General features: G+C 31.7%; 1 protein-coding gene across 14 annotated transcripts in view; it reads left to right on the forward strand.

Moving 5' to 3' along the window:
- Window positions 1-24,849, forward strand: part of CSPP1 (centrosome and spindle pole associated protein 1) — a 125,091-nt gene that overhangs the window by 41,340 nt on the left and 58,902 nt on the right. For 11 of the 14 annotated variants that reach the window (XR_012484336.1, XR_012484335.1, XM_074278826.1 and 8 more), the window contains 7 exons: window positions 681-761; window positions 2,239-2,337; window positions 5,330-5,763; window positions 16,644-16,742; window positions 18,063-18,145; window positions 22,194-22,287; window positions 24,286-24,343. Coding sequence is in view for 12 of the 14 variants with exons in the window: in XM_074278826.1 (XP_074134927.1) it covers window positions 681-761; window positions 2,239-2,337; window positions 5,330-5,763; window positions 16,644-16,742; window positions 18,063-18,145; window positions 22,194-22,287; window positions 24,286-24,343 (948 nt within the window). In the remaining 2 variants the exon portion in view is untranslated. The remainder of the gene's footprint in view (window positions 1-680; window positions 762-2,238; window positions 2,338-5,329; window positions 5,764-16,643; window positions 16,743-18,062; window positions 18,146-22,193; window positions 22,288-24,285; window positions 24,344-24,849) is intronic. The other 3 variants (XM_074278833.1, XM_074278834.1, XM_074278827.1) reach the window with 2 other exon arrangements.

Raw genomic sequence — 24,849 nt, forward strand, 5'->3', positions numbered from 1 at the left:
ATATGTATATTGTATAAATACTATATGTATATATATTCATTTTTTTTCTCTCCCTTTCCTTCCCCCTCCCTTTCTCCTTTTCTCTTTTTTTTCCTCTCCTCCTTTCCCTTTCTCCCCCAAGGAATTCATTGAAGTAGACATAAGGAAATTTCTGATCTCAAGTAAAGAAGTATAGTAGATCATTAATTCTAATAATGGGAGGAATATATAGTTGGCAAAGAAATGTGTACTGAAAAGCAGCCCCCTTTTTTTAATTCTTGAATTGAGGAACAGTGTGTAAAATCTGGCCTTTGGTCAGTTGCTAAGTAGCGTAAAATTTTCTTTATTTTAACAAAATATTTAGTGTTTCTTAGTTTATATTGCAATATCCTTGGAGTTAAAATGGAAAGGTAAATTGGAAATCATTTGGTTCAGCTCCTTCCCTTTTCAGAAGCAGCAGATAAAAGCCTAATAATTGGAAAGTAAATTATTTTCTAAAGATCTCACAGGTAGTGTATAGCAAAGCAGAGATTCTAATTTAGGTCTCCAAATGCCAAATTAAGGTCTGTGCTGTGACATTATTCTCAGGATTTTGACTTCCAAATATGTACTATTGAATATGATATATGAAAATATGTATTTTGTTAAATAGAAATATTCAAGATCAAAAATTAAATCAGAGTTCTTTTTTTTAAATACAGAAAAACTTTGTGTCTACGGGTGAAAGAGATCCATCTACTCTTGGAGTATCTCTTCCTATTGGTGAGAGGTTATCTGCCAAGGTAGGTTAATTGTTGTGAGTGTTCAGCCTTCCTAAAGAATCAAAATTATTAAAGAATGTATTTCTTGTTTAAATATAAGCAAAATAAAAATGAAAACTATTTGAGATATATTACATTCTTTTGACAAATTTGGTAGGCTTTAATGAGATCACTTTAAAGAATATAAATTGTTTCTGGTCATAATATGGAAAACATTTTTGTTTCTTTCACTTTCTATAATTGTAAAATTAATTTTTGATTCTTTTTTGAAGTTAAAATGATGGACTTTTCCTCTTATACCACAGTTATTTCTTCATATATCTCCCCTACCATAAAATCCTCTAGTCTTAACAATATACATATACATACATATGTACATACAATATACATATACATACATATACACACACTCCTGAGGAAGGGGTTAAGTGACTTTCCCAGGGTCATACTGCTAGGAAGTGTTAAGTGTCTGAGACCAGATTTGAACTCGGGTCCTCCTGAATTCAAGGCTGGTGCTCTATCCACTGCGCTACCTAGCTGCCCCCATTATTTTTTATTTTTTGCTGAGGCAATTGAGATCAAGTGACTTGCCCAGGGTCACACAGCTAGGAAGTGTTAAGTGCCTGAGATAAGATTTGAACACAGGTCCTCTGGACTTTAGGGCTGGTGCTCTTTCCACTAAACCAACTAGTTGCCCCCAAGGTAAAATCAACTGGACTTGACAGCTGAGGAAATGACTGGGATGAGGAAGAGGGAAAAATGAAAGATGATGCTGCATTTTCAATACTAGATAATTGGAATGGTGTCCTCAATAGAAATACAGAAGTTATGGAATGAGTTTAGTGAATTTTTGTTGAATTTGAGATTTTGGCAAGACACTGAATCCAGGAGACAAATATTTATAATGTAATTAAGAATGCTGTATGGGAACTCAAGGGGAGAGGTCAGTAGTCTTGAGAGAATTTTCAGTAAAGGTATTTGCAACATATTGGGAATGTGGCCACTTGGAGCACAGATTATCCCAGAAGTATTTCAGAGTCCTGTGCCTGGTTTCTCAAACACCATTTTAATTCAGAAGAAGTGCAATACTTGATAATGATATGCAAAAGATATATTTGTTCCCTAAATATGTGATATGTAATGAATAGTATCTGGTTATGTAATTTATTTGCTTTTTTCAATTTTTTTCAAATTCAGAGTTTTAATAGAAAATGTACGAAGCAATGTTTAAAGTTATTTATTCACATAGGAGATGTGTATTGTTTGAACAGAACCTTTTCCATTATTTTGCTTTGGTTTGTATTATAAGATTCTTCTAACTTGGATTTCATTTTTTGTCTTCTTTGTACTGTTTCATTATAAACTAGTGATATCAACATAAGGAGGTATTTGTGGAGGTTTTTAAGCAGGCAGTGACAGTTCAGATTTGTTCTATAAAGTTTACCTTTTCTATAAAATTTGAAATTGTTGTAATACCTTTTTTGATGTTTATCTTAAGGAGAGATTGAAACTTGAAAGAAACAAAGAGTACAATCAGTTTCTCAGGGACAAGGAAGAATGGAATGAAAAGTTCAGAGAAATAAAGAAAAATCCAGAGGTAGGTTTTGCTGAAATAATTTCCTTGGGAGGGGGGAACTATATAACTATTGTCTTTTAATGATTTTTACCAAGTAACTAATATAAATCTTTCTAAGACAAATGACTTACCTTAAAAGAAATGTGCAGAAAACGCCAAAATTTACAAACTGTGTCAAAATCTGTAGTGACTTAGCTTTTTGCTTTAGAATGTCCATAAAATTTTTTCTTTGAGAGGAAAAAGAAAAAAAAATTAAAAAAAATCACATGGCCATATGCTAAAAAAATTAATCATGTCCTATATTTGGAGCAATATTATAAAATATTTAAAATAGTAGATTAAAAAAATGTACTGAATGTTAATGTAGGTGAGGTTTTGGGATAAAACTGCCTCTTGAACTCCTTCAGAGGCTCCTCAGGCCATATTCCTTTCTGATATGAATGATCTTGAGACCTCACCAGGACATAGTACCACTTCTGCAATGAAGTTGACTTGATAGGCTGACCTTGAATCATGTAATCATCAAACTTCAGGGAATTTCTTTCTTTGCACTGATGCCACGCCTGAACTTATTTTTCTCAGTGATTAATATACACCCACTTCTTTTTGCTTTCGCCACCTAAAATTCTGCTACTGAAGAATGGGACCCTTTCCCTTGGCCTCAGACATGAGGAGATCAGAAGAACAGTACCTTATGAGGTACTTCTTTTGTGAATAGAATTCAGTTCAAATCAAGAAATATTTATTAAATGCCCAATAGAATGCTGCTGAAGTTTGGCCATTTTGTATTATCATGTCATAAAGGCGACTGCATCATGCCACTTGGTATGTGAGTTCTAATATGTCGTACTAATCTCGGAAGGCTGCGTGTCCATATCCCATAACACTCAGTCATTGGAGTATAAGACTGTCTGAAAGCAAAGACATTACTAGATTAAACACCAGATCATGCATTTTTCAGCCACGAGGAACTTATAAAAATTACTTAACATCTTATCTCCTTCCTATTTCCCAGTGATTTGCTGCTGTATATTTGCTGCCTCCTTATACCATGCCTTCTAGAATGCCTGCTTCATCATTAGTAAACTTTCTCATTTAAGTCTCTCCCTCTTTCCCTCTTCTGGCACTTGCTGGGATCTGGCTCCCTTTGGATGCTATTGTTTCTCTGGCCTCCCTTTTCCTGAGAGAGGGTACATCTGTCTTACTCCACATGATGATGGGGAATCAGACTCTCCTTTGCTTCTATTGTCACTTCCAAGCTTTCCCCTTACCACTTTGATCTAGCAATTTCTTTTTCATGGAGGTTCACTAAATCCAACTCATCATCCCACATAATTCTTGATTGTTGTTAGTTACTGAACCATTGGAAATTCTCCTGGCTTTCTTGAATTTCTAGTGTCTGCCTCACAGCTTGTCTCTTTATTTTAATTCTTGCTCTCATATTAAGGGACTTCAATGTAAATATTCATGTTACATTAAATACTTTTAACTTCCCAGTTTCTTAATCCATTTTAGTCCAGTGACCTATCCCTTCACTTTCTCTGACTGCACATAGGAATCACTGTTATCTTGACCTTGCCATGACCCTCAGTTTTCCCTATGGCCTCTATTGTCAATTGTGTGAGATAGCAAGGTATCACAGGGGATAGCATGCTAGAACAGGAATCAAAAAGAACTGAATTCAAATCCAGTCTTAGTTGTTTACTAGCTATGTGATTTAGGGATAAGTCACTTAATCCCCACAATGGGGATAATAATAATGTTTATCTCCTAGAGTTGTGGTGAGCATCAAATCAGTTAATATTTATAAAATGCTTTGCAAACTTTGAACACAATGCAAACTTTTTTTCCCCCTGGAGGCTGGGGTTAAGTGACTTGCCCAGGGTCACACAGCTAGGAAGTGTTAAGTGTCTGAGACCAGATTTGAATTCATGTCCTCCTGAATTCAAGGCTGGTGCTCTATTCATTGCACCACCTAGCTGTCCCCAAATGCAAACTATTACTGTTGTTATTTTAAATTACCCTGGATTTCTTTCTCTGATATGTGGGTGATGAGCATGGGAAGGAATCTAAGAACTACTCAAGTGCTGTGCATCAAAAAAGATTTTACAGTCTAAAAATAGAAATACTTATTTGAAAGTCAACAGAATATGGTCAGACAAGCTTGGCTGTTTTTATACTAGTTTTCAAGATTTTGTAAAATTGTTTAGAAAGAACTTTTACTTAAAATATATTTTGAACATTGAAAAAGTAAGATTAAAAAGTAATTTGGGGTTTTATAGTGTTGAATTTATTATAGCAAAGTAATTTTAATTCAAGGTAGCTGTGTGGTACAGTGGTTATAGCTCAGGTTATGGAATCAAGAACATCTGAGCCCAAATTTTGCTCCCAAAACTTACTAGGTTTGTGATTTAGGGCAAGTCACTTAATCTGTGTTTGTTTCAGTTTTCTTATTGTAAAGTAGGGATTATGATATCATCTATTCATATTTAGCATAGTTCCTGACATAATAATAGATATTTAAATGCTTATTTTCTCCTTCTCCACAAATTATTTTGACATTAGTTGCCTTATTTATGGAAGCTTCATTCTTCCTTATTATCTTATTCTTTATAAAAAATTTTATCTGCCCTGTTTGGTGATATAGTTGCATAATTCTTTATAAATATTTAATAAATAAATTATTAAACTTCATTTATTTTCTTTAAAGATCAAATATATTTTATAAGAATCAGATGAGCAAGTTTTACTTACTACTCAGTAGCCTCTATATCTAAATATAGCCTAGTTTGAAATAAAAATATTCAGCAGTAAAGATGTATGATTGTTATTCTGAAATTATGGTAATATTTAACCTATCTCCTCATTTGTCAATTAAGATTTAATATTTTAAATATTTTTCTTATATATTTAAATATTAGAGTTGTTTTAAATGTTAAGTAGAATCAAGAGATTTTGAGTGATTACTATTGTAGTGAACATTTCTTTCAAGTCTTTTTTTTTAATTGAACAGCATGAAAGTGAAGGAAATAAAACCATCAGTAAAATCAAGTCTGATTTACATTTGCAAATACAATCATCAAACAGAAATACAGAAGCCCCCCAAAAAGATGCCTCATTGTCAACAGAGACCTATGAAGAGCTTTTAAATCAGAGACGGTTGGAAGAAGACAGATATCGAAGATTGGATGATGCAATTGAGTTAAGAGATGCAAAACCACATAAAAAGCCTAATGAAGGGGACATTTCCAATAGAAAACACCATGAGATTGCCAACAAAGTTGATGTTCCTGGTAGAAGATATTATAGGTTCAAAGAAGATCAAAATTTTGACAAACATTATTATAAACCAAACTATGGTCCTGAAGGAAGTGAAGAAATGGACCCAAGGGTTAGATATGAAAGTGATTATGATAGAAGACCTCTGAGGGTGTTTACAACGGACAGGTATTTAAAATTCCACTTTTATTTTTCACAGTTCATTATTTTCTTTAATAGGGACTGGCGTCATTTCATTAGGATAACAAACTCAGGTGAGGAATTTCTTTTTGCCAATTCTCTCCCAGGTTAGCTCCTTTTCTTCAAATCATGGTCTTTGAGAGTGACCTAAAGCAGGTCTTCTTAACCTTTTTTCACTTGTGACCTGTTTTCTCCTGAGAAATTTTTACATAACCCCTGTTATAGAGACATATAAAACAATTATACAAATCATACATTTACTAATAATAAATCATAATTTTGCAGTCCCCTCATTCAGTTACATGATCCCATTTGGGGGTGATGACTCACAGTTTAAGAAGCTGGGTCCTTGAGCACTGAGAGCTTAAATGACTTTAGGGAAAGTCACAGCCATGATGGAGTAGAAGAGGTAGAATTTAAATTTGAGTCTTCTTGGCTTTGAGACTAGCTCTCTTTCCATTAAAGCACACAGTCTTTTAAAATTTTCAATATTAATAATCTTAAAGATGTCTATCTTTTTTTCTGCTCCTTTAGATAAATCCCACATTTATCTCCTATCTAATACTGTCTTAGTGTTTTTGCTCATGATTTATCTTGAAGTGAGGTAACCTAAAATAGGTAGAAAATAATGGGGAGCATGGAATGTTAACTACCCAATTCAAAATCTTATTTTTCAGATTGTAGAGAGTGTTAGAATTTCTGTTTTATATTGAATTTGAAAGTAATAGAATAGGAGAGGAAGGTTACCTAATAAAACACACAATCAGACGGTCCTGTATCTTTGGAATAGTGCTTTTTCAGGACTTGCAAACCTTTTTCCATTTGTATTTTGCTGCTGCTTTCACTTATTTATTTGTTTACTGTGTGTTATGGTGGGGTTCCTCTAATGAAGGACTTTTAAAAAAAAAGTGTGACTTCTAAATTGTGCTTAGTTTGAAGCTAACTCTAAAGTGTGGCTGGTAAAACTTTAGCAGTATCAGCCATACATTAAGTTAATGATCATTTACTGTTCAGGATATGGTCATACATAACTTATGAAGCTTGAACATAAGCCCTTTGATTCAACTGTAATACAATGTAATGTTTTCAGGATATATTACAAAACAGTTTTTTAACTGAAATTTTTGCTTTAGGTTCATGTTTGTTTGTCTTTTTTGGAAGCATCTTTTTATGCTTTGTTTCCCAAGGTAATTTTGAGGATACATCAAAAAATTAAACTAAATTTTCATTTTTATAAACATAATTTACTTGTAATTTATGCATTGCTGGATAGGCAATACTAATTTGTAGTATTCATATGAAATTGGTTATATGTTCATGTTTCTGAAATAAATGTCTTGGAAGATATCCTTACATAGATTCTGCTTCCAACTTCTCATCTTAAAAATGAAATGACAAATGTCTTGTTCTGATTATTGAAAAAAATTATTTTCCTATGGTCCTTGTAGTTATGAAATCATATTGGCATGACATATACTCTTTTATTTATTATCCTTATGAATTGTTTTAAGAATGAATTAGATAAGAGGAATCTCTTCATCTAAAAGAGTTGGTTATACATTTTATGAATTTAGGACTTTATTAATCTCAAGATGTTTTAGAAATCTTACAAATTAAGGTTAATTTTATAATTAAAGAACTTTAAAAAAAGTTTTTAGATTTCATTTTTATTTTCAGTTCTAAATTCTCTCCTTCCCTCCCTCCCTGTACCCCATCTCTAACTCATTGAGAAGGCAAGAAATATAATTCCTGTTATACATATGAAGTCATGTGAAACATGTTAATGAATTAGCCATGCTGCACAAAGAATTCTTGAGATTAAAACAGTTGTAAATTGTATCAAAAAGTTTGGGTTAGAGGCATTTACAAAACAGATTAGATTTTTCTTTCTGGCTTTTAGGTTTGCATAGATTTTTAAACTATTTATAGGAAGGAAAAAAGGATTTCCACATGAAGGTTAACTCAAAGAATTAAGGAAATAGGATTGTAGGCAGGCCAGCAGTTTTTGAACCTCAAGAAATTTTAAGTAATCTCACTGACCTGCTGCTTCTGGGCACCTTCTACCTGAGATAGAATACTTAGCATCTTGAAATGCTTACTGAAATTTGGTTAGTTAATATTAAGATTTTTATGTAAAAATCGAATTTGTTGGACCTTATCAGATGCAATTATTACCAAACTGCCCTCAGATTTAGAGAATTGATAAAAGGTGATCAATATATTCAACAAAGAAACATTCTCTATAGTCTGAATAAACAATATTTCTTGTTACATATATGTATTACTGCTTTTCAATTGTGTTTAGATGCCCTTGAAAATACTGAAATACAAGTTAATTTAAAAGCATTGTTGAATTCATAATAGCTTTTTGTTGTATATTTTCTCATTCAGCAGATTCTAACGCTACAACTAAAATTACATAGAGCTCTGCAGATTTTTTTTTTTAATTTTTAATTTTTTTTTTTTTTTATTAACAAGTAGTCTTGCTGCTTGAAATGATTAGGAACTTTTGTTTTCCTGAATACATTCCTTATTGATTCATTATCTCCTCCCTGCCTCTCCTGCCCTTCTACAAACAAATGGAGAGACAGATTACAATAGTTTTTCAAAGTAATTTTTATTTTCATATTTTCTTTCTTAAATAACTTAGAATCTTTGCTTTTATAGATTATAATATATCATGCTATACTAACATTCTATAGGAAAAATTGAAACAAGAAGGATGTGAAAGACATGCCACAATTTAAAATATATATATAGTCTAATTAGGAATAAATAACCAGCTGGGTAAAGCTTGAGTTATAATTCTTACTTTATTTATGCTTATGAAATACTTTTCCTTTTTGGATAATATTTATAGTCTTTTGGGCTTTTCTCCAAAATAAGTGTTTTATTTTTAAAAATTTTAAATAAATTTGAATTTAAAATTTATTTCTTAGCTTTCAAATAATCATATTTGTATTATATAAGCTATCATAACTTAAGTCAACTGTTAGGCTTATCATATCCATTGTTAATCAGCAAAATTTTCCTAAAAATTTTAGCATTAAAAAAAGAAACAAACAAAACATTAGTTACTTCTATATGCCTTAAACAAATTAGAATGATTTAACTGAAAGGAGTCTTAGAGTTCATCTTTTTTGACTAACCACTTAATTCATAGATTCATCAGACTGAGACCTATGATATTAAATGCCACACTATCTATGTGATCTTGGGCAATTCCATATTAGTAGATTCATAGGATTATGGAATTGCACAATTGGAAGAGACTTTGGTTCATACTTAATCCAACTGGGAAAATTCATAAATTTTATCTATTAACCCCATTGAGGGCCCTTTCAATAGAAGGTCATTGTAGTGAGGGCTGAACTGAGAACCTTTAAGTTACATGAAAGCTTGTATCACAGTATTGCAAACCCTCCTAAGTATTCTTTTTGCTTGGCTAACTCCCTTAATTTTTTCAGTTGATTTATTTATGATATTGCTTTTAGTGTGATCAACATCTTGGTCACCCTAGTCTGGTTTTGTTTCTTTGTTAATACTCCTTGTGGACACAAAAGTGATATACAAGAAAGAACAATTTCTATCCTTGGAATAGGGATAGTGAAATTATAGGTCTCAATTCCCTTTCTCTTTCCACTCCAAATACATTGTAGCACATAGCATATTGTACATAGTATTAGGTGATATAGTATATAATTTGTCTTTTGCCCCTTTCTTTCTCATTTGAGAATGGGAAGATAAAATATATTCCTACCACTGGATGTACATTGTACACGGCTGAGTTTGAGTGATAATGAAAATATACAAGGATACCCAGAGAGAGATACAGGGGATGAAACAGGAGAGGACAAGAAGAAGAGAATTGGAGCCCTCAGGACGGTTGTTTTCTCATCTTGTACTGGGGAGGTGATATTAATTTGTAATTTGTGATTTAGGAAATTAGGGAAATAGTATCCATAATATCCTTTTACCATATTGTGCTAGACTCACAATTTGGAAACGTACAGGTCACAATATTATCAAAGTTTTGTTAAAAGGAATTAAATAAAATAAAAACTTAAAGTGAACAACCAATAGTCTCAAAAATGTATGTAAGCTAAAGCATGGATCACTGCTTTTGGGTAGAAAGATCACTGTATTTGGGATCAGAAAACCTGGGTTCACATCCTATCTCTGCCATTTACTGTCTTTGGGACTTTTTACAAATTGATTGTAACCTGTCTGACTCTCATTTTCTCATTCTTAACTTTGTAGTCAGCAGAACTTAAAAAAAATTGATAACTATATTTTAATATGAATGTTTTCCTTTTGTTTCAAGCATTTTAAAATATTATTCTGACTGCCAAGAGATCCATGACATTAAAATAAACTAGATAATCTTGTTGGTTCCAAATCTTCTAGCTCTAAATCTGATAGAAACTCTTCCTGAATAGTCTTGCTTTGGAGGAGCATGTGTGATGTAGGAGTGTCATTCCTTCCTTCCTTCCTGCTTTCTTGTGGAGCTGTGGAACAGTTAAAACACTAATTTCATTTCTCAGTTAAGGTCAGAGTAGTCTTCCAATCTCTAAACCTCCAGGCTTTTGATGCCATTTTCCCGTTTTGGTAAAGTACAAACACTTTTCCTCAATTCTTTTTATTTTGTCTTCAATCTCCTATTGCTTTTATTTTTACCTTTTCTTATTAGATTGACTTGTTTGGTCTCTGACAGTTGCCAGGCCCAGCCATTATCATGCTTTGGTGCAGATGTACTTTATTTTCCTCAATTATTGTGATAAAAAGGGAGGGAGGAAGAGAGAGAGAGAGAGAGAAAGAGGAGGAGGAGGAGAAATATTCTAATATTCCTTAGAAATGTATACATTTATGAAATGCATAACAAATTTCAGATGAGATCTGTTGGAGAAAGCATCAAGCATATGAAACATTTTGAGGACTGCTTTACTCAAATAGTACATGAATAGTTGAGATTATGATTGTTAGAGGAAGTATAATATAGGAGAAAAAGCACTCAATCTACATTCAGAGGCCATAAGTTCAAATTTGACCTCTTAAACTTATTTGTATAACCACTTAAGCTCTCTGACTTCAGTTTTTTCACTTGTAAAATGAGATGGTTAGACTAGATGCCTCAAAGGACCCTTCTAAGTTATGAGTTATAACTTTAAAATCCATTTCAAAATGGATTTCGATTCATTGGATTGAATTCAATCTAAATAGATTTCAGAACCCAAAGTTTGCTGATTTATTTTACATTTCTTTTGTATTTCTAAACTGTTACTTTTTTATTTAAAAAACTGGAGCCACCATTTATTAACATAATATGTTCAAGGTGAATGTAAGAAACAATTTGGAATATAATTAGATGTGGTGTGATACAAAATGTCTGCATGCTTCTATTTTGGGGGTACTTTATAGTATAATCCACTTATAATAGCAATGTTGTTGAGAAGAAACTCCCCCCCCCAATATCAAAATAGGTCAAGAATTACGATAATTATTTATGTTTTAGAATACTATATCATTGAAGTCAAGATCTACATTAGGTTAATAATTTATTTCCAAAATGACTTGTTTGGCATTGGTGTTTAAGAAAAAGGGAAAAGTTATTCATTACTATAGCAAGTTATTCATTCACATTTAAAGTAGATAATTGAAAAACCAGTTTAACTCACAGTCTTACTAGATTTAATTCCTCTGTTCCTTTCCTAATATAGATTTGACCTATAGCTATTTGCATGAGCCTGATTTCCTTGGGCATGTGGGATTTTTACCTTTTAAAATTTTTTTATGGACCAATGTTTTTCTTGCTGAGATAAAAGTGCTCATATAAGAGAAAAGTTGTTGGCACCTCTTCCCCTCTCCCTCTTCTTTTCTGTGTTCTCTTTTCTCTTTTGCTTTTCCTTTTTCTTTCCAATGTAGAGGGACTGAAGACGAATCAACTTATTCTGGCAATTGTACCTTTCTTCTAACTTCAGTTGCAGATAAAGCCAAGCACAAGTAGTCAGTTGATCAGTCACTAAACAGATATTACTTGTTATGTATCAGGCTCTCTGCTACATACAGAAAGGCTAAAGTTGATCCTTGTCCTCAGGGAGTTTACAGATGATACTTGAATGGAGGAAACTGCAAATAAGAACCTACAGAGGAAACTATATACAGGATAAAGAGGAAATGATAACTGAAGAAGTCCTAGTATTAAGAAGATTTGGGGAAGTTATTTCAGTAGAATCTGACTTTTTTCTCAATTCCCATTTTGGGTTTTTTTTTTTTTTTTTTTTTTTTTTTTGCAAAGATACTGGAGTGGTTTTTCATTTCTTTCTTCAGCTCATTTTGTAGCTGAGAAACAGGCAAACAGGTTTAAGTGACTTGCCCAGAGTCACACAGCTATTGAGTGTCTACAGCCAGATTTGAACTCAGGAAGATGAGTCCTCCTGATTCCAAACCCAGTGCACCCCTACCACCTGGCTGCCTCCAAGTTTGAGAAAATCTTTTTGTAAATTCCCAGACCTGAGAAATGAAGAGCCTTGTTCATGGAATAGCCAGAAATTTAGAAATAGCCATGGATCAAATAGTATGTATTAGGGAGTAAGGTGTAAGAAGTCTGAAAATGTAGGAAGGGAATAGGTGTGAAGGCCCTTTGGATACCAAACAACATTTTTTATTTAATCCTGGAGGGTGATAAGAAGCCTTGGGAGTTTATTGAATAGATATACATGTTGGACCTACACTTTAGGAAAACCTTTGTAATACCTGAGTGGAGTGTAAGTTGTATTAGAATCAGACTTGAGGCAGACCAACCATCATTCTGGCTCTTCCAATAGTCCAGGTGTGGAGTGATGAGGACCTGCACTGGTGGTGTGGCTGTGTGCAAGGAAAGAAGGGGGTGTGATGGAGAGATGTTGCAGCATTGAAGTCAAACAGGCCTTGGCAACAGTTTGAATGGAGGGATGAGAGAGTTCAGATTGACTTGTAGATTTTGGGCCTGAGGAACTGGGAGGAGAATGGGGTTGTATTTTGAACAAGAGTTCAAGTTGAGTGATTGTACTATTTAAAAAAAAAAATTCTAAAGCTAACTAATCTATAGTTTTAACTAAACTGCTTGAGTGTAGATATAAAATACATAAGTCCAAGTTATATGATAATGGGGACATTAGGATTATTACTATTATATTTTCAGAACTGATCATGATAGGCTGTAGATCCCCTTCCCTCTGTGTACTGATTGTTAATAATCAGAGCAAATTGACAAATGCTATAAATTGGGATTTGATTTATTGTCTTGTTGATTATCTATATTTGAGAAAATGATAGAGTTTTAAAATGTTAATAATGCTTAATAAACTTAAAAGTATATTATGTGAATTCCCCCCCCCCCGGGGCGATCTAGTTAAACTTTTATCATCATACTACTGCTTACCTCTCACTTTCCTGAAAATGGAAAAAAAATGACTGTGACATATCAGTTAGCTCTACATAATGATTTGAGTAGTTCTTAGATCTCTTGTTTCTCCATGACCTCCATCATAGTCCTTTATTTTCATAGGGAAAGAGAGAGGACTTTGTTTCCTTTTCTTACAGTAGACTCTAACCACTTTCTTTTGAGAGGTTCCATTAGCTTTAAATAATGGGCTTTGAAGATATACTTGTAAATTATAAGTTCTACTGGTAAGAGATGTTTGATAATTACTAAAAGATGAATTTATTAAAAATATAATAGAACGTTGTTTAGGTAGCTGAAGAATTGAGGAAACTGTAAAAACAAAACATTTCTAGAGAACAAAAAGATGAATTTTGGCTTATTTTTTCCCTCTATATGTTAAGAATATTATATTCTTTCTGTTTCATGGAAATTCAAAGTATTTTGACCTTCCAATTTATCCTATCTTGAGGGTGATTTTTTTTCTTTTTTTAGATAGAATTTATGTCTGTAAGAAAAGCTTACTCTTAAGTATTATTATTTTTTTAAATGCTGAAATATTCTTTAGTTGCCTTGACACCTAGCTAGATACCTCTTGGAAGGTCTTAGCGTTTCATTCTCATTTTTCTTCTGTTTATATATGTTCCATAATTTATTATTTTTTTCATCATTTTTCTTGTAAGGTGCTTAAATTCTCCTGACTAGTCTCTCTGCTTTCAACCTTCTCTTGAACTGTGAGCTAGATTGGAAAATTCTGTATAGAAAGATCTTTGCCTTATTTGTCTTCCTATCTTTCCCAATGCCTAGGATACTTTTTTTTTTCCCTAGGTACATAAATCTCATTCTGATTTATTTATTTTTAACAGAATTTTATTTTTTACAATTATAGAGATAGTTTTCAATATAAATTTTTACAAGTTTGAATTCCAGATTTTTCTCCCTCCCTTTCATTTTTCCTCTCTGAGATAGTAAGCAATCTAATATATTTTATATATGTGCAACAATGTTAAATATATGTTCATATTAGAATTGTGAAAGGAGAAACAACAAAAAAAAATGAAGAAAAAAATTTTGAAGTGAAAATAGAATGCTTTGGTCTGTGTATAGGCTCTACAGTTCTTTCTCTAGATGTGGATAGCATTTTCCATCATGAGAATTTGGCATTTTCATTGTAGTGCTGAGAAAATGATCACAGTTGATTATCGCACAATACTGCTGTCCCCCCGTGTGCAAATTCTCCCGATTCTACTGAGTTCATTCAGCATCAATTTATATGTCTTTGCAGGTTTTCCTGAGATCTACTTGCTCTTCATTCATTATAGCACAAAATTTCTTATAGTAAAATAATATTCTGTTACATTGATATACCACAACTTATTCAGCCATTCCCCAGTTAATGACATTCTCTTAATTTCCATTTCTTTGCTTCCACAAAAAAAGCTGCTTTAAATATTTTTGTACTTGTAAGATGCTCTCCTTTTTTATGATGTCTTTGGGATACCGTTCTAGTAGTGATTTTGTTGGAACAAATTTTTGCACAGTTTAATTGCCCTTTGGGGATGGATGGTTTCAAATTGCTCTCCATATTGGTTGGATTAGTTCATAATTATAACACAATGTAATAGTGTCCTAATTTTTCTACAACTTCTCCAACATTTATCATTTTCCTTTTCTGCCACATTAGCCAATGTGATAGGTGTGAAGGTGGTACTTCAGAATTGTTTTAATTTTCATTTCTCTATCATTAGTGATTTAGAACATTTTTTCAGGACTATAGATAACTGTAACTTCATCTGAAAATTGCCTGTTCATATCTTTTAATTTTAATCAATTGTAGAATGACTTGTATTCTTGTAAATTTGGTTCAGTTCTCTATATGCTTGAGAGATGAGGTCTTTATAAGAAACATTTGTTGTAAATTTTTTTTCTCCAGCTTTTTACTTTCGTTCTAATCTTGATTGTATTAGTTTTATTTGTGCAAAAACATTTTAATTTAATGTAACCAAAATTATCTGTTTTGCATTTTTATAATGCTATCTCTTATTTGTTCACAAATTTTTCCCTTTCCATAGCATAGATCTCATCCTGTATAAAGATAATCTATGGAAATTCTAGTTAAAACTCAGCTAAAATTTGAGTTAGCTAGTGGCTATAAGGTAATTAAGAAGTTTCATTAGGATAAATTTCAGTACTTTAACTGCTCTTCTTGTTCTGTGATCTTAGACTTATTTTTGCACTTGAAAGTCTTATACTTTCACAAACCTGGTTATTTTTCAGGGATCTTTTTTATAGTGTACTTTAAAACTATATTTAACTTAATGCTAACAGTGACTTTGCATTGTAGCAGGAGACTGTTGAATTGTGTTTAATTTGAGTTTGCTGTTTGTTTAATGCTTTTTGAGAGAAGCAGCTAGAAAACAATGCAAGTTGATGGAATCAGGGACATTTTGGTACATGTATTTAAGGTTTGAAATGAAATTTGACAAAAAGGAATGAAAATAGCATTAATCTTTTGAAAGTGGCTCATGAAGACTTATTATTTTGCATGTACAGGTAAAGAGTAGGAGAGTTTGTGTATCTGGCCAAGCTATTTTGATTTCTTTCATAGATATTACTTCCTATTGAGTATATGAAGTGAAGTCTATGTATGGTGGCTTTGTAAAGAATGAAAAAATTTAAATATTTGGAACAATATCACTAATATTTTAGAAAAGTCATACTTTTATGATGGTATTCTTGGGGAAAGTGATGCATGATAATTTTAACTTTACAATGAACATAAAATTACTAGATTTATACTACAAGTGCCAATATGTGTAGATCTAAAATATCATGTTGATTTCTCTCTAGGAGAAATTCAACTAAAGAAATCAGTGTTTGCCAAATGGAAAAAAAAAAGTTAAGAAAAATTTTATTAAAAATAAAAAAAAAATAATTTTTTTTCCATGACTTACTCTGTTTCTTATGTAGTTTTTCATCTTTTGGTATAAATTTCTTGTAATTAAGAGTATTAAACACTTTCTGATGATTTGATGCCTAATGTATTCATAGGGGTAATGTGTTATTTTTATTATCTACCTTTGTATTGAAATAATGCCTGGGTTCTCTAAATTTTGATCTTACAGGGAGTATCTTGCTTCTTAAAGAAATAATTGGTAAAAAAAAAAAAATGTGTTACGATTAATATTAAAAAAGTATATTCGGCATTTTGAATTTATAAAGATTATATTGCCATAATTTATAGTAAATTTTGGATTCTAAAGATTTGTAATATCTTTTATTTGTCATTGTATTTTAATTGATATTAATGTATTTACAATGAAACTCCATTATAACATTCTGTTCCATTTAATGTTTTCTATATCTAATGTAAAAAAACCAAACTTGGGAGATGTAAAAAGGTTGAATTGTAGATGGAGTATACTTTATAAGACCATGTATTTTTAAGGATGTACAGAAACAGAAGAGAAAGATTTCCTCCTATGGAATATGAGGAAGATTTTCCAGAACAATCAAACATACGTGTTTCATCGGCCGGAAATAACAGGTATAATATGTAGTTTAATTTTGTTTTTTGGTCATTTTCTGGAAAATTATACCTATCTAAAATTAATGACTAGAGAATATATATATATATTTCTGATCAGAGTTGCTTGATACAAGGAGTAAATAATTTAAAAAGTTGTTGAATAGGGAGGTGAAATTTGCTTTAGAAGCAGTATTTGTTAGGTCCTAGCATTTTTTCTTTCTTTAAGAAATTGCTGTATGTAAGCTATAAATTAAAAACCTCAGTATCAGTATTATAAATCTTTCAAAACATTTTTAGAAATAAGAATCTTATATGGTATAAAATATGTTACTCTTATGGAAATACATTTAAAGTATTTCAAAATTGCAAAGGAAAGGAGCTAAAGATTTCTTGCTAGTTAATAAATTTGTTTCTTTAGGGCCATATATATTTTAAAGGTTTTTTTGTTTCAAGTTTGTGTTTATATGAAGTAGTATTTTTTCTAATTGTGAATCCTTTCTCGGTATATTTCTTGCTAAAATGAACTTTTTTTTTTATATTTCACTTTTTTGTATACATTATAGTTGTGAGAAGGCTGAAGGACATCCTTCTTTCATATATATATGTCTGATGGCCATGTTTTCTGGAACAAAGATCAGTACACAGTTTCTGAGAAAAGATTATATCTGTATCTGTGTCTATAACCTTGTTAAAGGAATACTTTTCCTCTTGAAATGAGGACTGTTCTTTAAAATTGTGGGATGTATGGTTATGTCCATATTTCTTATATAAGGCCCTAGTTTTGAGAAACCTGCAGATTATATTGAACTTACTTATCATATGTTGAGCTGAATATTTTCCTTTGAGAAAAAGTAGAATCACAAAATTTTAACATTGGAGAGAAGAAAATGGCCTCTTTTGGTTATAATTAATTGGTCCTCTTCTGAAGGATTCAGATCATTTCTATTTGTGGTTTCTTTTTTTAAGTGTGTAGAAAAACCCCAATTTTTCTTTTAGTTTATGAAAACTTGTTAAATATTAACTTACATAGAAAGTTCCTTGGAGTATTTCTTTTCTAGGTGTGGAATTTTCAGCATGAAGTAGGGCTCTTTGTGAGTTAAGAGCCCCACAATCAAACTTTGCCAAAGCTTACACAAGAGTTTGTTACTTTCCTTATGTCTTGCAAAGAAAATAAACAGAAATAAAAAATTCACGATTTTATTGTAAATTTACTAAGATATACTACACTGTACTGACTTTTAAAAGCATATGAATAAATGACATATTAATATTTCATAATAAAATATTTACTTGTGCATTTTTGGAATCTGTTTAATTTTCATTTTCTGTTGTCACCAGTGTGCCAAACAGCCGTCATGGTGGTGAACGATCAAAGTCTGCCACTATTAAAATGGAGAGTCCTTTTGCAGGGATGATTTTTGGTATGTCTACATTTCTTTACTGACAAGGCCTTTACAGAAATATTGTGTTCTGCATTTAAAAATATACATTTTTATGATAGCTTAATGTAGGTAGATCTATGTGAGATTTTAATTATTAGGTTTTCTAAGGGATCATTTTTGTTAGAAAAATATTAGCTTTATGAGAATTTTATAAATTCATAACCTAGCTAGTTAGTATAAAAGTATTTTAGATCTACAATTGTTATTTGTCTTGTTTTTAATACAATAATTATATTTATTTTAAAATTTGTGCAACCTTTTTATTTTTTAAATTTTAATGTCCTGTTTTGTTTTTGTTATTGTTGTTTTCAGATGACTCATTTTAGAGTTAATAAAAAATAATCAAAAAGGATATCTGATTAGAATTTTCTTATTCAGATTATTCCTTAACATTTAGTGGCAGCTTTCCTAAGGAATGATTTTGTAATAAATAGAACATGAACAAACAGGCCACATGCGTACAACTTCATGTCCTAAAGAAATTTATTCATAGATAATGGTTGCCAGACAGGTATCAGGAAGAGGTGAAATGAAATCTTTACATGCCTCTTTCTCAGATTGTAAATGTTCAGAGTCTAAGATTGGTCAGGTTGTAAAAAAGGAGGAAGGGGAGATAAAGTCCATGAGCTCCTTCAAATTTAGATGTCAAGCAGCAGGGTTGCAAAACCAGATGTAGAGTCAGTGTAGAGACTCACAGAAGAGCTAGTTGTGGGTGGAGACAAGGAAAGATGCCAGCATCTGTCAACTTTCAGTCCTCTTCTCCTCCACCTCATAGCAGCATCCTGAGGGCTTAGAACCCTTAAGTTCTATGTTTTCAGTTTTAACCTCTTAAAATCTTTTCTTTTTCATATATAAAAATGTTCCCCTCTGTTGTGACCCTGGATATCTTAGAATCAGCAGGAGTCAGGATAAGCAAAAGTCTTTATTCTTGTTCTTTTGGGGTCACTCTCAGGGGATTAGATATAGGAATCTTTTTATCTCCTTCCTCTCTCTTTACTGCCAAAGAATGAATAATCTCCTCCTACTCCACCCACTGATCTCACTTCCCCTTCTTTGTCCACACCCACTGATCAAGCCAGCACAGAATAATTAAGTAGGGTCATCCTCCAAACATGTTAATAGAGAATTATCCAATTGGTAATTAGCCTCAAGTGCTAGGTTACCTTGCATCTGCTGAGTTGTAGCCCTTTACATCTCCCACTTTCTTTTGTTTTAGAACACAGGTTGTCACACCATCCCTGACTTCTCAGGGAGGTGAGAACCCCAAAAAGGAGGTGATCACCCCCCCCCTGATTTCTCAGGAATGGAGGTGAAAACACCAAAAAGGAGATAATCACGCCCTCCTTGACATCTCAGGAAGAAAGGTGAAAAGCACCAAAGGGAAGTGGGGATTGCTAGTGGGTTTCTGGGCTGAAGGATCTTATTAGAGACAGGTATGCACAAACCCATCAGCACGGGAGGTATTACACAAGTATGGGAGGTATTACACAAGCACATAGCAATAACGTTAAGTAGGGTCATCCTCCAAACATGTTAATAAAGAATTGTCCAATTGGTAATTAGCCTCAAGTGCTAGGTTACATTGCATCTGCTCAGTTGTAGCTCTTTACACTCTTCTATGATACATGTTAGAGGGATTTCATTTTTCTAGTTCCTAGGATTCTAGGGCAGTAAAAGAATGGAGTGATAAAAAAGGGTATCTGAGGGCTCATTTTTCTTATTTTTCCTTAAGATAAATCTGTTATCTATAAAAATAGGGTATTATAAGAAAAGTAGTACACTTGGGCAGAGCTGAACCTGTTTACAATTTTGGAAATGGGGAGTTCTTGCAATAGTTTAGGGATATAAAATAAAATAATAAAATTTCATAAGTAGAAAATAGAAGTATGGTAAAGAATTTTTTTTTTTTTCATTTTTTTGAGGGGTGATCAATCACTAGTTCGAACGTTCCAAAGGGTAACCAGCATAAGACTTGCTCCATAATCTTTGGTGTCAGGATTAGTGTCAGGATTTTATAGCTTTCCTTCTGGACTTTCACTATGACTGTTGACACAGATAAGAGTTTGAGGGAGAACTTTATAAACATTTGTGCAGAGTTAAAGTTAACTGAATAAGTTCTTAGTCCTTTCTTCTTTGCAGAAAGTAAATGACAACTTTTTCTAGAGTTGACCTGTTTGATTTCTAAATAATTCAGTATTGAATATAAATATGTAGGAATAGAACTCAGGAAAGAGATGTGGGATGGATATAAAGAGATCATAGGGTAGCTATGAATGAAGAAGAGGGGTGAAACTTTACCTGGGCATAGAGGAAAGTGTACAAGTTAGAAATGTGCAAAGAAGAAAAGAGGACATTTAAGGAAGATAATAATAATTTAAAGAAGACATAAAGCACATATATGGAAATGCTTGTTTGTTTATATTTGTGTTGTTCAGCCATTTAGTAGTATTTGACTCTTTGTTACCCTGTTTTTTTTTTTTTTTTTGATTTGTTTTTTGTTTGTTTTTTGGCAAAGACTGGAATAGTTTGCCATTTTCTTTTGTAGCTCATTTTATTGATGAGGAAACTGAGGCAAACAGGATTAAGTGATCACATAGCTAGAAAGTATCTGAGGCTGTTTTTGAACTCAGAACCTCCTGAACCTACCTATCTATGTGTCCTCCCTCCTCGCCATGATGACATTATTTATTTATTTTCTCTGGTCTAGTTTGGTGGGTTCAATGGTAATTTAAATTATGATAATAAATTGTAATTTTATAGTTACTCTATATAGAATATGTATCAATTGGGTTCACTTTTTTCAAAATTACTTTAGAATTAAATCCCCGATATAATTTTGCTTATTTTTTATTAAAACCAAGTATAATATATAATTTGAAACATCAAGCTTTCTGTTGTTTGAATTTTGCATAAATCAGATTTTCTTGTAACGACTTTAACTTTTGCTACTAAAGTTGTTAAGAATATTTTTGGAATGAAATACTTTTATATTTGTAAAAGCCTAGCTCATAAATAATATAAATGCTATTATGGTTATCATTGCCATTTAAAATTTGTGATATATGTGTAATGGCTACAAAATAAATGACATAATCTGTTTTAAAAAAAAACAAAAAAAACTTAAGTTTTATTGGAGAAAACAAGACTGCATAATATATATATTATCTAAATGGAAATATATACCCAAAACTACAGACAGTATCTTTTGTAGAGATTCAGAGAAGAGAAACAGTGCTTAAGTATAAATGTTCAAGGAAAGTTTTATGGAAAAAATGTGACTGTGGTTGGGCCTACATGGATTTGGTAGGATTTGGATCAGTGGAAGGCATAACATTTTGTGACATTCTAAGTGAAAGGAATACTTTGAAACAAAAGTTTGTCACACAGATTAGCTTGATTGGAGAGAAGATTAACAGTTACATTGTGATGTTCATTAGCAGCGGGAGATTTAACATTGGCTGTGTAAAGTGGGACCAGATTTTGGAGAACCTTGAAAGTTAAGATGAACTGTTAAGCCCGAATTAATTGGAAATGAGGAACTTTTGTAGACCCAAGTTAAATATTCTCTGTCTCAGTTTATGTAAGCAGAAAAGATATGCACATATATGGGTATACCAAAAATATATATAAAGCAAGGATAAGGTTATCTTTGGATGGTGACTGAAAGATTAGGTATTTTAGTGGGGATAGTGAGCTAGAGCATAGGGAGTTGGATCCAAGAGTAGATTAATCTTATAGAGAGAAGATAATCTTTGGTAAGGATTGGATTAAAGGAGGAATTAGTCGAAAATGATATGAAGAGTTTAAAAATGAGAAATGGAGAAGAGAGAGCTCAATGAAGGATTTCAATTTTCTTGGGAGGTATGAAGCAAGATCTTTACTTGAGAGGTTAAGGGAAAGGCAGTTCAGGAAAGAAGTGAATAGAGGAGAGAAATTTAGACAGCTATTGTAGTGAGTAGGCTAGAGAATTAAGTTTCCAGTTGTATATTTTCTTTAAATGTTATTACATTTTTTAAACCTATTATAGCAGGTCAAGATCGAGATACTATTCGAAGAAGGAAAGAAAAGTACAGACAAGAACTGTTGGAACAAATAGCTCAACAGCAGAGGAATAAGAGACGGTAATAAAATCTATTTTTTTGAATCAAAATATTAACAAATAATTTATTCTGTGGTTTAGTGAGGGAAGAAAACAATTTTTAACTAGAAATAAGGGAACTCTGGTGAAGAAATACTCTCTACCAATATAGATTGGCACTTTATAATTTATAGTCTTTGAGAATTGGTTGGACTATTAAAAGCTAACCTTTCACAGCTGGTATGTCAGAGGCTGGAATTGAAGTCTTTCCTCTGGGTTTTATGCTTTGTCTACTTCCTGATGGTTATGCCTCTCTGATTGCATAGATTTAAATTTTTCTTATAATTTGGAAGCAATTTGAGCATGCTTAAATTATGCTCTTAGCCATTACTGTGGGTTTTATTCCCCCTAAATGTGATTTAGCATCATAAAATTACCTGTCTGCCATTTTCTAATATGAAAATCAATCAAGTATATGAGGGAATATTTTAATATTTATATTATATATTAATAACATACCCATTAGCATAACATAAATAATCATATGGGTTAATTAAATTAACATCAAGTTTAATCAATTAACACCACTGTCAAGCAACATTAATTTAAATTCAATTTAGTCAACATTAAACTTAGTAAATTAATATAACAAATTAATTAAATAGAATATTGATAATTAATTTATTGATATAGTATTAATAGTATAATAAATATATTAATAAAATTTTTCTTGTTCTTAGTGAAAAATATCAAAGATAAAAATAGGAATATATATCCATACTAGATACATATTTTAAAGCTTTAGATTATTGTCTTCACATTGTTACTTTAATATAAATTTCAAAAAATAATATCCACCCTACATAGTTTCTTTTCTATGGATAAGCATAAACATATTCATGGACTTTTTCCTCTTAGACATGTAAAAGAAAATATTGTTCACTTTTACTCTCATTGTTTCATTTTCTTGCCTTCTCAGTATATGTGGATGTATATATTATGCCATAACCTTTGTAGGGCAGTTTCTTGAACAGAATGAGCGCTTAATATATGATGGATTATAATGAATTAAGTTCTACATTGTTCATCTTGTTTGTAAAGGGAGAATAAAAGTTTTCAAAAAAACAAAACAAAATAGGTTTTCCCTCATGAATAGAGGATATATTTTTTAATGGTAATTTTTGCTATGAAAGCTGGTTAGTCTTAAAGTTTGGCTATAACATATATATACATGCACATGCATATGTGTATGTGCATGCTTTGTGCTCAAACACCAAATTACTCAGAAATGAATTATTTATTTTTTTTTTCTGCTCTACTTTGGTGGAATCAATGGTAATTAAAACTGCATATGGTTATTTATAGCCAATTCAGTAAATATTTATTAAGTACCTATTATATAAAGTTATTGAGAGTACTATCCCTACCATCAAGAAGCTTCCCTTCTACTAGAGACATATATAAATATATGTATGAATGGATATGATAGAAAGCATAGTAATAGACTTGAAGGAGAGTTCTGAGCGAAGTGTTCTTGAAAAATTTTGCCTGATGAAAAAATACTTTTGGAGAAGAGGGAAGATTGGAAAAAACTTTGAAGAAAAAATTCTGGAAGATGGAGAGGAGAGATTGCAAGAATGTGGGGTCAAACCTGTGGGGATAGAAGCTGAAAGTAGCATTTTAAATTTGTGAAAACATCTAGTTATCCATATTTTTTTGAAACAGAAAGTATCTGTAAAAAAAAAAAAAAAAAGGAGAGGAGAGGAGAGAAGAAAGAAGTGCTATGAAATAAAACTGGAAGACAATATTCTGTGTCAGTGCTAAGCTAAGGAATTTGCATTTTATTCTAGCAACACTAAAATTAGAAATCACTTAAGATTTTTCAGCAGGATTGTAGTCAGAACTATACATTGGAAGTTTATTTTTGGAGAGCAAGTGAACTACACATAATGCTATTGTTTGTGATCTTTAGACTTGCACCTATTATAATGGTTATTCTAACATTTATTTAAAAATTTTTTTTTTTAAACATTTCATTTAGCGAAAAAGAACTAGAACTCAGTGTTGCAGCTACTGGAGAAGTTGACCCAGAAAAATCGGTGAGAATTTAGAATATCAGTAGAATGTTTTACTTTTCATTTAAATGGATCTTTTTCCATGAAAGGTATAAGCATAAATGCTTAAAATAAAATTTTGTGGGGAAAAAAAGGGAGGAAAATAGAATTATAAAAACAAGGAACCTTAAGAAAGTATAATATGTAGTAAACTCAGGTATTTAAGAATGTATTATTCTTATGCACTCAACCTGAGTTCATGTTTTATAAAACAGACTAATATAAAGTCAGTTTATTAGTAGTTCTTCATTTTTCTAAGAAAACATTTTATTTTCCCTTTTTAGCTCATGATTTTAATTTTAATAAAAATTATCTTTGCTTTTCTCAAATGCAGTGTCATAGTGTACTAAAAGAAATGTACCAAGACAAAGTTATTTTAAATGTATGACATAAAGTAACACTTTACCTACCCCATTTTGGTTAACCTTCAAATTTGAATATTTTTTAAGGAAACTTCTGTTTTTATTTAAAAATTCTCTCATTCTCTTTTG

The sequence above is a fragment of the Sminthopsis crassicaudata genome, chromosome 1 (assembly GCF_048593235.1).
Source record: "Sminthopsis crassicaudata isolate SCR6 chromosome 1, ASM4859323v1, whole genome shotgun sequence".
In the NCBI taxonomy this organism is placed as follows: Eukaryota; Metazoa; Chordata; class Mammalia; order Dasyuromorphia; family Dasyuridae; genus Sminthopsis; species Sminthopsis crassicaudata.